The sequence below is a fragment of the Megascapheus bottae genome, chromosome 3 (assembly GCF_031878675.1).
Source record: "Megascapheus bottae isolate mThoBot1 chromosome 3, mThoBot2.hap1, whole genome shotgun sequence".
In the NCBI taxonomy this organism is placed as follows: domain Eukaryota; kingdom Metazoa; phylum Chordata; class Mammalia; order Rodentia; family Geomyidae; genus Megascapheus; species Megascapheus bottae.
Window position 1 is genome coordinate 29,082,764 of NC_143511.1, and position 12,473 is coordinate 29,095,236.

General features: G+C 40.4%; 1 protein-coding gene across 1 annotated transcript; it reads right to left on the reverse strand.

Annotated features, from left to right (window-relative positions):
- Positions 1-2,290: 2,290 nt before the first annotated feature.
- Rln1 (relaxin 1) lies at positions 2,291-4,956 on the reverse strand. The gene is made up of 2 exons (XM_090329075.1): positions 4,737-4,956; positions 2,291-2,657 (listed from the first exon to the last, which is right to left on the reverse strand). Exons 1-2 carry the CDS (start codon positions 4,954-4,956, stop codon positions 2,308-2,310), a joined length of 570 nt encoding a protein of 189 aa, XP_090185201.1. The 3' UTR covers positions 2,291-2,307.
- Between the last annotated feature and the right edge of the window lie 7,517 nt (positions 4,957-12,473).

The window sequence follows — 12,473 nt, forward strand, 5'->3', positions numbered from 1 at the left end:
GAGGCTTCAAAAGATGAAAGTAGGCCAGGAGTTTGGCCTAGCATGCATGAAGACCCGGGTTTGATTCCTTGGTACCACATACATAGAAAAAAGCCGGAAGTGGTGCTGAGGCTCAAGTGGTAGAGCTCTAGCCTTGAAAAAGTCCAAGGACAGAGCTCAGGCCCTGAGCTCAAGCCCAGGACTGGCAAAAAAAAAAAAAAAAAAAAGATGAAAGTAGGAAAGGAAGAGCAGGACCAGGAAGCTAACAATTTGTTGCAGGACTATTTAATATTTGTGCTGACTGAGTATGGCATGGGAAAAGAGTGAGTAAAAGGGTTATGAAGATTTTATATGGTAAGATAAAGGTTTTTTTCCCTCTAAGAGCAAAGATTGTTAAAAAATGGAAAATAGGTAGATAATGGAAAAACCAGAAGACTACAGATATGTCATAGAATGATTGTGGCAGGATTTGTGATGAGATACAATCAAGAGGAAACCCGATGCTGTCTTGGTAAGCTTCTGGAAAGCTCTAAGGCCACAGCAGCAGGAAAGGAATATGAGAAGGTGCATATCAAATGCTCAGGACACTTCTGTGCTGGTAGTATGCAAGACCTTGGAAGGTAAGAGCTGCCTCTCCTATGGCAGGATGGCAAGGGTGCCTGAAAATGAATATCTCAGTCTCCTCCTAATGTTCAGACCACATGGTCCCTAGTTTATACCAAGGAAAAGTGCATAATAATTCATGAAAATTCCCTCAAATCTAGAGGATGACAGGAAGCTATAGGTAAGGAAGGAGCTAGGACAGTGGAAATCACAAGAACAAGAAGGGGACTGTTGTCTACAGATTGTTCTGATAGGAACTTCATATGCTGTCCTATCAGCATGTTTTGAATAAGTGGCACAATTTGTGTGGGTACACCTTCACAATTGTACTGTAGACTTGCCCCTGGACAGAACCCATTTTGCTGCTGTTCAATCAGGACAGAAACCTCTGGTTGGGGAAGTCATGGATGCCGGGGGAAGGCACCATTTGTTAAATAATTTGACAGTAAACTGTCTAACTATGTCAGTTTGCTTCTATACAATACTGCCAGTATTACAAGATAAGCTTCATTAGCAAGTAGGACTACTGGCTAAAGCTCTCACATCATTCTGTTGTTCAACTTAGTCTTGACCTTTACCTGTAAGCAGCAACTATCCAGCAAAGTCATTTCTGACTTTCTCTTATAAGAGTATAAGTGACTACACTCTGGAGATGGAAATATGTTAGGCAGGGAGTTAGGAAAACTGATGGCTGAGAACAGTGGGTGGAATGTTGACAGAAAAAAAAAATGGTCTCAAGTTCAAGGCCAGACTGGGTAAAGTTAATGAGACCTTAGCTCAAAAACAAAACCTCAAAGGGCAGGAGGTGTAGCTCAAATAGCAGAGCAATTGCTTAGTGAATATGAGGCTCTGAACTCAATCTTCAATATCCCTCTTCCCCAAATTACATCTTGTCCCACGGACACTGACAGAATTCATGACTTACAGCAGGGTGAATCGTGTTGACCCACAGTCCCTAAAGGTCACAGAAAACCCATGTCCAAAATCCATTCAACCACCTATGTCACAAATCTGCCTGCTCACTCTGTGGGAGGTACTAATGCATAATTCAGCCTTCAGGAATTAATGACGGTTATTTAGGAACAAGCACATCGGTTTCCCAAGACCACAATGTTCAAGGTCTTGGGCAGCCCTCTTCCTTGAGAATATAATTTTGCTTCATTTTTCTTTGTAGTAATACGCCTTCTCCTGCTTAAGCCTCCTCTGTCTCCATCCTTGAATGTTTTATTTTTTCTCTGAAAAGTCCAAGAAACTTATGGCCCTTAACCCAGTGATCTGGATCTGATAATAACAAAACATAAAATAGTTTAAGAACTCTCAGGAAAGTCCAGGTTTGTGGCTTCATGCGTATCTGATCTAAGGGTTAAAACTGATAGAAAGCATTTTGATCAATTTTATGTTTTGGTGTTTGACATTATAGTAAAGTGAGCTATATTGTATCATTGAGGCAATAAAGATTTTAATGGTAATTTTCAACAAACAGCATTAAAATTCAATTGTATAGTGAAACTGTTAATATAAAAGACAAAAAGACATTCTTGCATAAAAGTATTATTAATAGATACTACAACAAGGCAAAGAAATTTTCTTTTTCAGCAATGGAAAAAACCAGATATTTTAATTGATTTCTCTATTCTAATAACTGAGCAGGGAGAAGAGGCATCAGCAAAATGTCATCAAAAATATGTGGTAACATTAGATCCACCATGCAGACTTAGCTTCATCTCAGCAAAAGTTAGTGATCGATCTTCTTGTACAACCCTCTTGGCAACATTTCATGCTGAATAGCATTTCAGATTGTCTCTTTTGTCGGAAGTGATTATCCAAGCCAGCGTGTTTTAGTTCTGAAAGATTCTTGTCTTCTGTTTCACTTTGTATGTTACGGATAATTTTCTTAAATTCTTCAAAGCTGAGATTTGCATCCTTTAAGGAGGGTACATATTGTTCCTGTAGCTCCAATAATAATGGCTGTCTCTCCATCAGTGTTGCCTTTGGCTCTTGTGGCAAATTTGGAATGAATTTCAACATTACACTTAAAAGGTCAGTGTCTTTGTTGGCGTAGGATGGAATAGGTTCTGTTAAGTTAAAAATATGAAAGATGAAAAAAATTATTCATATCAAGGAACATCAGGGAAACTGGATGGCTTTGCTCTCCTGCTTAGCTTTTTCTACTCAGAGCTATTGCTGTACTACTTGAGCCATGCTTCCATTTCCAGTATGTGCTATACTTTTATTTGCATGACTGACAGACAGCACAATCAGTGTTTTTCATAATAAGTTTATTTCTACAAACATCAAACATCAAAGTTACTGTATTTGGTTGTGACTTTACCACAGCTCTGACATGCTAGGCACCAATACAGCTTCCTGAAAGCACCATTATAGACGTGGTCCATTGTTGACCTAAACCTCATTAAGTGGCAGGGTCATCTGTGGCAGATTTAGTGCATGGACACATTTGAATAGTCATTTTCAAGAATAAAGTTGTGAGAAATTGCTCAAGATAAAAATGTGAAGTGGAAATATAAGGTAAATATATCTCAATGTATTAATATTTTCCCAGGTTATTTAATATATTTTCATTTTCTTGTGTATAAGTGCTTTCTATTTTTCTTACTGAACTTGTGTATATATATTTAATATGAACACTATCATTAACATTCAGAAAAGTAGAAATAAAAGAAAATGCAATGAAATCTAGTGTTTCCTAGCTTGAATTGTGAGAGTCCTAGATTGCAGTATGCTATTAATTTTATACAGGAGTAAAACTGGGATTTAACAAATCACTAACAAATACTGTAGAAAATTAAATAATTTTGCTATTGTACCTCAAGTCTCATAAAAGCACAAGAAATATATTTATTGTACACAATGATTTTGCATGTGAATTAGTTCTGGACAGAATGTTCATGGAGCCTATAACTTTTACTTGTGGTTCATCATGAAGTACATTTATGATAAGAAATGTAAAACATTTAATTCTTGGCCCTCGAGCATGGTTTTTTTCTAAATTTAGCATGATATCACATTCATGGTTCTGGTGGTACTTCTAACATCCTGATGTTACTTATTTCAGTTTCAATTTAGCTTTTTCAAATATCTAAATAACTAACAAATGTATTTTTTTCCCCAGTAAAACATTCCAGATCTGTCTAAGCTGTACTCAGTTTGGAGGCAGTTCAAAAGTCAATGCATTGCAGCTTTAACAACTTCAAAGTATCACTAAGGTCATTCGCCATGGTTCTCTGAACGAAGTGTCCCTTCTCTCTGATCACCTTTGACCCTTGTCTTATCCAGTCACTTTTGTTTCTCTACCATGTCCCTCTTTTAACTTCAATACCCAATTAAGAAATGGGAGATTAAGTCTTTTCCTGTGATATTACATTTTATTTGTTTGCTTGCTTGTTTATCAGTAGTAGTGAGGCTTGAACTCAGGGCCTCGGCTCTGTCCTTAAGCTACTTTGCTCAAGGCCAGTGCTCTACCACTTTGAGCCACAGCTCCACTTCCAGATTTTGAATGGTTAATTGGAGATAAGAGTCTCCCAGGGACTTTTTCTTCCCCAGGCTGGTTTTGAACTGCAATCCTCAGATCTCAGCCTCCACAATAGTTAGGACTGTAGCCATGAGCCACCAGAGCCGGTGATATGACATTTAAAAAAATATCTTCATGACTTAAAGCCACAGCCCTGTTTTTTTGTTTGTTTTTGACAAAGAAGAGTCACAAAATGCAAAATGCTGTCTTTCAGTTTATTAGGGCCTGGTCTCTGAGTGCCACTGCATGTCCTTTGACATGCAGAAAGGCTCAATTACCAGGTCACCATCTCACTTTTTGCAATATCCCTCCAATTGGTGGTGCTCCAGTCAGGGCCCTAGCGACTGTCATCACTCTGGGTATAGGAGTGTGCCTGCCGCTGTCGGAATCTGGGTATATCCCCTCCTCTGATGGCTGAGCTAGCAGCCTAAGCCACTGAGACTCAACCCAGGTTAAAAGGGGAAAACGTTCCAACTTTCTAGGCTCCATCTATGGCTAAGCTATCAATGGGATCTTGAGCTGGTCTGTGCCCACTGTGGTGACAGAGTTTTCCTCTTGATTAGGAGGCAGAAGCCAACCAATGGGAAGTGTGGGGAGGCCAGCGATGGAGGGATGCTCTCACCTGTGGAAGGCCCCGATTCCAGATGTGGCTCCTCCTGGTTCAAAGCCATTCCCATTCTTCTAAGAGAGGTCTGCCCACAAATGCTGATCATTGTACGGACTAATTCCCGGCCGCACACTTTAATAACTTCGTCCAACCACAGGTCCTGGACCCACGCTCTGGAAGGTTGGCTCAGCAGTAACCCTAATCCTAGGAGGTGGAACAAAAACAGGCGTGACATCTTGGGATGAGACTTTAGTGTTCTGGGTTTTCCAGCCTTGGGTGACTGAGACTGAGGTGGTGTCCTGGCCTGGGCCTGCCTGTCACCTTGGCTTCAGGTTGCTTTTTCTACCAGCCCAACCTGTCTTTTAGACCCTGGGGACAGAGGGCTGACGTCATCTGCTCCAACCCCTTCCCACCCACGGCAGTGAGAGTTTCTTCTTTATTCTTTGTTTACCTTCCTTGGCTTTCTTTCATTATAACACTCTTCTGCCCTTGATCTTTTCACAGTTGTTTTACTCTTCTCTTACCCTCAAACCATTTGTGTACTGATCTCTGTGTTTCAAACTTTTCCTTTATGACACAGCAAGGCATGAGGATAATACAAGATTACATCAACAAAAATAAAGTTAGGATCACCTACCTTCCTACAATAGAAAAGTCATCCAGCACGGAAATTTGCCATATAACCTTCTAACTGCAATAAGATTATTCTGAGATTAAACAGTATGATATGTTGTGGATCAGCCATAAATATAGAGATATGATGGATATTAAATTGATAAGCTGAGATTTTTAATCTGAATTCAGGTTATTAAAAATGTCAAATTCCCAGTGAAAAACATGATAATATCTAAAACATGCAACATACTTTCTTCCATTAGATTTTCCTTCTACCAGGCTGGGAGACAATTTGATTATGAGTATTTCATTCAGACAGTTGTCTGAATATTTTAAATTGAGATTATATTCTATATCTGAAGAGGGAGAGGGAGAGGGAGAGGGAGAGGGAGAGGGAGAGAGAGAGAGAGAGGGAGAGGGAGAGGGAGAGGGAGAGGGAGAGGGAGAGGGAGAGGGAGAGGGAGAGGGAGAGGGAGAGGGAGAGGGAGAGGGAGAGAGAGAGAGAGAGAGAGAGAGAGAGAGAGAGAGAGAGAGAGAGAGAGAGAGAGAGAGAGAGAGAGAGAGAGAGAGAGAGAGGGAGAGAGAGAGAGAAAGATGATGTGCCAAGATTGTCCCACGTTCTGGGAATGATCCCCCCCCTCCCCGCTCAGGGCCCATGTACTTGAACCCCAGGTGGCAACAGCTTGATGCCCAGTGGTTAGACACCTGATCTCTGATTAATCTTAAAATGACCAGTGGTTTGAGTTACCAAACAGCCAATCAGGTGATTTTAACTCTGGAATTCCCCTATAAAAGCTGTGTAAAATCAGGACCTCTTAGCGTTGCCGGCTATGGGTACGCGGAGGTCCGAGTTTAGACTCGTAATAAACGACCCTTGCTTTTTAGCTTTGACTGTGGCCTCTGGTGGTCTTTTGGGGGTTCTAGGAATTCAGGTACAACAAAGAAACAGTGAGACTCTACATTTTCAAAAAGAATAGTTTGTAGTAGAAAAAAGTTAATCTTATATGTAGTTATGTTTGCTACATTTGGCAAGACATATTTTAACAATTTTCTAAGCCAACTGTAAAAATTTCAAAAGTCTGAAGTAATATGCTAAATAAAATCTCTCTGATATACTAGAAACTTTATTTTGCTTCTCTTGGGACTTGCACTGAGAGCCTTTGGTCCATCCCTGAGCTTCCTTTTGCTCAAGGCTTTATTTGTTCATTTGTTTATTGGAATTGGGAGTCTCATAGACTTTCCTGCCTGGGCTGGCTTCAAACCATAATTCTAAAATCTCAGCCTTCTGAGTAGCTAAGATTACAGGAGTCAACCACCAAGGCCTGGCTGAAAAACTAGAAACCTGTAATTGCAAATAGGTTCCTCTGTTTCAATACTTTGTGTTCGTAATTGTCTTTAATTAGATTAGTTAAAAGAGCACCCATGAAATAAGGTCATTGTAATTCTAGATTGCTGTTAAATTTCAGCAGTGCCCTGTGAGTGTAAGTCAAATGCTAAACATTGTGTATTTCTTACTACATCATTGAAGCAACTGCTTCTGGAGCATCACAAGTCACCCATGTTGAACCTTGTTTCTACATCTAGTTTTGGGAAACTCTTTCCATAGTAACTAGGTAGCTGTCTCTAGCAGGGACAGGCGTTTGGCCTAGTGATAAGGGTGCTTTCCTAGCATGCACAAAGACCTGGGTTTGATTCCTTGATTCCACATACATAGCAAAAAAGCCAGAAGTGGTTCTGTGGCTCAAGTGGTAGAGCTCTCTCCTTGAGAAAGCCCAAGGACAGTGCTCAGGCCCTGAGTTGAAGATCCAGGACTGGCAAAAATAAAAAATATCAAGAAAGACAAGCCTTTGGTAATGGAATGCCAGGCACATACAAGGACTCCACATTTATTTATTTATTTATTTATTTATTTATTTATTTATTTATTTATTTATTTATTGCTAGTCCTGGACTTGAGCTCAGGGCCTGAGCACTGTCCTTGGACTTTCTCAAGGCTAGAGCTCTACCACTTGAGCCTCAGCACCACTTCCAGCTTTTTTTCTATGCATGTGGTACCGAGGAATTGTCTTCATGCATGCTAGGCAAGCACTCTACCACTAGGCCAAACTCCTGGCCCCAAGGACTCCACTTTTATTGTGTAATTCCTAGGTCCCTTTGTTCTTGGGAGCTACCATATCAGGCACCATGTTACAGAACTAAGAATGACTGGCTTAATCCATCCATCAAAGGTCATTTACTATCAATCATCAAATGGCTACGACCATACCAAACCTCCCAGACTCTTCACTCTTAGCCAAGACTTTTAGCCTCTGAAGTTCATTAATGCTCTAAGAGGAAACGTGCTATTTTCTGGGAACTACTTATTGTGCATTGATCAACAACATAGGAAGATTATAAACATCCAAGAAAGAAATTCTTATGCTTTATAATGTCACATATAATTGAACATACCAAGAAACCTGGAAACCACAGATTCCCATCTCCCCCTCCAATATGGTTGTTCTCTAACAACTGAAACCAATATTTCTCCAAATGACTCAAACCCTAATGATTATCATTATTGTGTCTCTCTTTCTATTTGTCATATGCATATTTCACTTCCTAGGAATCCAGATCTTCTACTTACTATATATATATTGGTGATTAAAGTAGAAGCATCAGATATCAAGGTTCAAGAGACCAAATTAGGGGTAAAGCCTAAAACTAACGTCCAGTGTTCTGTTCTGCCAAACTGGAAGGGCCTTAGTTGGCTAAACCACAAGTTCCCTTTCCTACTCTCTGAAGATAAAGTCTTCCAGTCAAACAACCTTTCTTATCAAGGAAACCAGGCAGGGCTCGTGCGTATCTCAGAGCAGTAAGTTTTAATTCTGTCCTAGCACACAGAATTATTTATAAGAAGCCATTCACATCAGCTCATGTCAACCAGGGGTCACTTCACCGAACCATCACCACAAATCCTGCCACTCATAGCCCCTGTCTGTTTGTTTTCCATCTGCTGCCCCTGTGCATTAAAGACAAAGTCTATGAACCCCATGCTGAAATAAATTGTTTCTATCTTCCCTGCCTAGGTGTCCCATGTTTGAGCATCTACATAAATCCTAAGGCAGAAATCCTTCCTCACCAACAGAATGACTTAGAGATGATTAAAACAAATCTGTCATTGTCCCCTCTTTTTCTAGAACAAGGTACCCAATCATATACCATTCCCAGGAAGAAGTGATGGTAGCCCTATGCATTTTCTCCTTGCCAGGAAGCATAGTTCCTGTTGTTTCTCAGCTTCTCAGCTGCATTTGGTGCCACCCACGAGTTGGATTGGTCCTTGCATTAGTTATGCATTTCATCATTGCTTTAGCTTTCATTTCTCTGATGATAGACTATCTAGAGCATCTTCCACATGTCAATCATCTCTATATGTGATTCAGCTTGACTCTCAAGTCAACTATAAAATTATATATATATAATTTAAATATTTAGTATCTATTATAAATCCAAATAGATATTGATAGTATAGGTACATACGTGCATCTTTACATAAGTATAAATATTTGTGTGCCTGTGCATGTCACTCCTGGAACTTTAATTCAGAGATTGGGTGTCATCCTTGGGCTTCTTTTGCTCAAAATTAGCTTTCTACCACTTGAGCCAGAGATCCACTTCTAGCTTTCTTTTTTTTTTGTCGGGGAGGTGTGTAGTTTGTGGGAGAGAACTGCCTTATGGACTTGCCTGTGTAGGCTGGCTTTCAACTCAGATCCTCAGATCCTCCGATCTCCTAAGTAGCTAGAATGACAGGAGTGAGCTACCAATACCTGACTCAGAAGGTCATAAGAGATTTGGCTGCCAGCTACCAGATTAGGAGTGACGTTATTGGATTCTGAGAATGGGCCTAGCCAATGGATTTCTCCCTTGGTGGATTCCTAACCTGATAGCAATCCTGGGAGGTGGTCGAAAGTAGAAGATGGGGTCTTCTGGGAGGAAGGAGCCTGGACTGACTTGTATTTCCACCCAGAGCATGTAAACAATCCTTTCCTTCCACATTCTCACCAGCATTTGCGATTTATTTTCCTATGTTAGGTTATAGGCATTCTAACAGGTTTCCATAATGGCTGTACTAATTTACATGACAACTACACTGTGTCTGTATTTCTTTTTCCCCTTGAATTTTCACCAACATTCATTATTAGCTTTATTGGTGATAACTATTCTCACTTGAATGAGATAGAATCTCAATGTAATTTTTATTCCCATCTCACAGATGTATTTATTGACCATGTACTTATTTTGTCTGTTTAGGATGCTTACCCATTTGGTTATTGGATTATTTGTTCTTTGGGTGATTAATTTCCTTCTTGTTTTTCTTTAGTTGTTTACATATTCTGGGTATCAGTCCCCAGACAGATGAGAAGCTGATGAAGATTCCCTCCCATTCTGCAGTCTATCTCTTCACCCTGGGAATTATTTCCTCTGATGTGTAGAAACCTATTCCTTTGAGGCAATGATATTATCAATTCTTGCTTTAATTTTTCAGAGCTATTGGGGTCTTATTCAGAAAGTTGCCTCTTGTATGCCTATAGGATTTTTAAGTTCAAGACTTTGTCAAACCATCAGGGATAGTTTCAGTCTTCCACATGTGGATATCTAGTTTTTCCAAGGTCTTTTGGGAAACAGGCTCTCTCTTTCTTCTTCCACATTAAAAAATATGATCAATAAACTCTATTTGAAGTAGTCATCCAAATAGATCATTTCGTGGACCATGATGGAGGGATAGGGAAAAAGAACTTGACAAATGTAAAAGTTATTTTTCTTCATTTTTATAATTGTTTGTTTGACGGTAGGTACTGTAGTTTGAACTTGAGGTTTTATATTTTCTAGGCAGGCATTTTACCACTGAACGACACCTCCATCTCTTTTGGGCTGATTATTTTTCTAATTCCATCTTGTTTCCTGACTGGACATCAACCTGGACCATGATCTGTCTTTGCCCAGCTTCTTCTCTGGAGATGGACCTTTCTTAATGATGATGGCATAAACAATCCAGTGATCCTGCATGGATGGACTGTGGGAATGTGGAAGAACTACCACTTTGGGAGCTGGGACAGTAATGGACTGGGATCTTAGGCTCCCAAAATGGTATTGGTATGTGAAGCATAGGTGTGGGTGAACTAGATAGAGAGCTAACAGCAGACATACAGAGGACTGAGTTAAAGTTTCAATGGTCTGGGATACAAATCAGTTCCATACAGCGAAGCATCCAGCATTTCTGAGATGAGGGCAGTTGTGGAGGAGTGGTGTCATAGTGGGCAGGATAGGTAAACAGGGGACAAAGCATTGGGGTTGTGCAGCAAGGTCTCCATCTCTGTGGTCCAGGAAGGAATAAATCAATAGTGTGTAGCTCCTTTTGTGCCAAAAGATGCTGGCATCCTTTTTAGAGCAAGTTTCTTGAGAATATAGTGTTTACTGTCAGGGCTGGGGCGGGGGGTGGGGGTAGGGTTGATGCATGGCTGACCTTGTTCATAATTCCTGGTGTTTCAGGGTGAAGGCCTCATCTTCCATCCTCTTGTGGAGGAAGTCTCCATGTTTTTGGTTCCAGTGTTCTACTGTGTTGTTACAAAGTCCTTAAAGAGTATTTGACATGGGCCAGGAGTGTGGCCTAGTGATAGTGTTCTTGCCTAGCATGCACTAAGTCCTGGGTTTGATTCCCCAGAACCACATATGCAGAAAAAGCCAAAAGTGGTGCTGTGGCTCAAGTGCAGTGTGCTAGCCTTGAGCAAAGTGTCCAAGGACAGTGCCTAGGCCCTGAGTTCAAGCCCCAGGACTGGCAAAAAAAAAAGAGTACTTGACATTTCTTTGGGATATTTGCCAGTTCTGGGGCTTGAACTCAGGGCCTGAACACCATCCTTGGGCTTTGTCAAGGCTAGAGCTCTTGAGCAACAGCGTCATTTCCGGCATTTTCTATGCATGTGGTACTGAGGAACCCAACCCAGGTCTTCCTGCATGCTAGGCAAGCATTCTACCACTAGGGCAAATTCCTAGCTCCTGCTATTTTTGTTTATGGATAACTAGTTTTTTTTTTCTTTAGTGGGAGAATAAAGGTTTATATCTTCTATTTAATCAGTTTCTTTGGTCACTTACAAGATCCACGTTGTACTTCAATAGTTTGACAACTACATGTATCTCTTGTATATAATTTTTAATCTGACATTATACAGATATAGATATGGCCTTTGATCTCATGGCTTTATAGTAGTTAGACAAGGGCTCTAACCACTTGAACTATGTCTCCAGTCCCTTTTGCTTTAATTTGTATTTACATAGGGTCTCATGTTTTGACTAGTCTGGCTTTGGACCACAGTCCTTATTTCTGTCTCCTAAGTAGTTGGGATTACAAACTTGTACCACTATGCCAGACTCATTTTTAAGGGAGGATCGTACTAACATTTTTCCCATGCTGGTCTCAAATCATGACCCTCTTAGCTCCGTTAGTCATCTTTCTGCTTTCTACCATTGGAAGCATTTGAATCACCTCCCTCTTTTCCTGTAGACTGCTTCCTTGAATCCTCTGTTTTCTTTTCTAGGCTTTGCTGATCCTTTCTCTTCCTAACCACTCTTGACTTCCTATTATATTCCCGGTATAGCTCCAGTCTTCATAAATCACAGGATTGATTCGAAGTTACCAGTAGGAAAATTCAAGAAGCTATTTAAAAAATTTAGCCTTGGGGGAAAAACTGCTGACAACTGCTTTCAAAGAACTGGGCTTTCAGAAATGTGCCCAGGTTTACTAACACCCTCTGTGGGCATTAACAAGGCCAAACCCAAGGGAACATTTCCACTCCTCTTACTCATAGCCACCTCCAAAGCCAAGAAAGACTATGCATGGCTAATGGCATTAACTTGATGCATTTTCTCAATCAAGAGTTTTTTTCCTAACCAGGTAATGGTGGCTCATGCCTATAAATAATCCTAACTACTCAGGAGGCTGAGATCTGAGGATTGTGATTTGAAACCAGCTTAGGAGAGACTCTTATCTCTCACAAATTATTCAGAAAAAGCCAGAAGTGGTGCTGTGGCTCAAGTGGTAGAATGTTAGCTTTGAGTAAAAAAAAGATTGAGGACAGCACTCAGATCTTGAGTTCAAGCTCC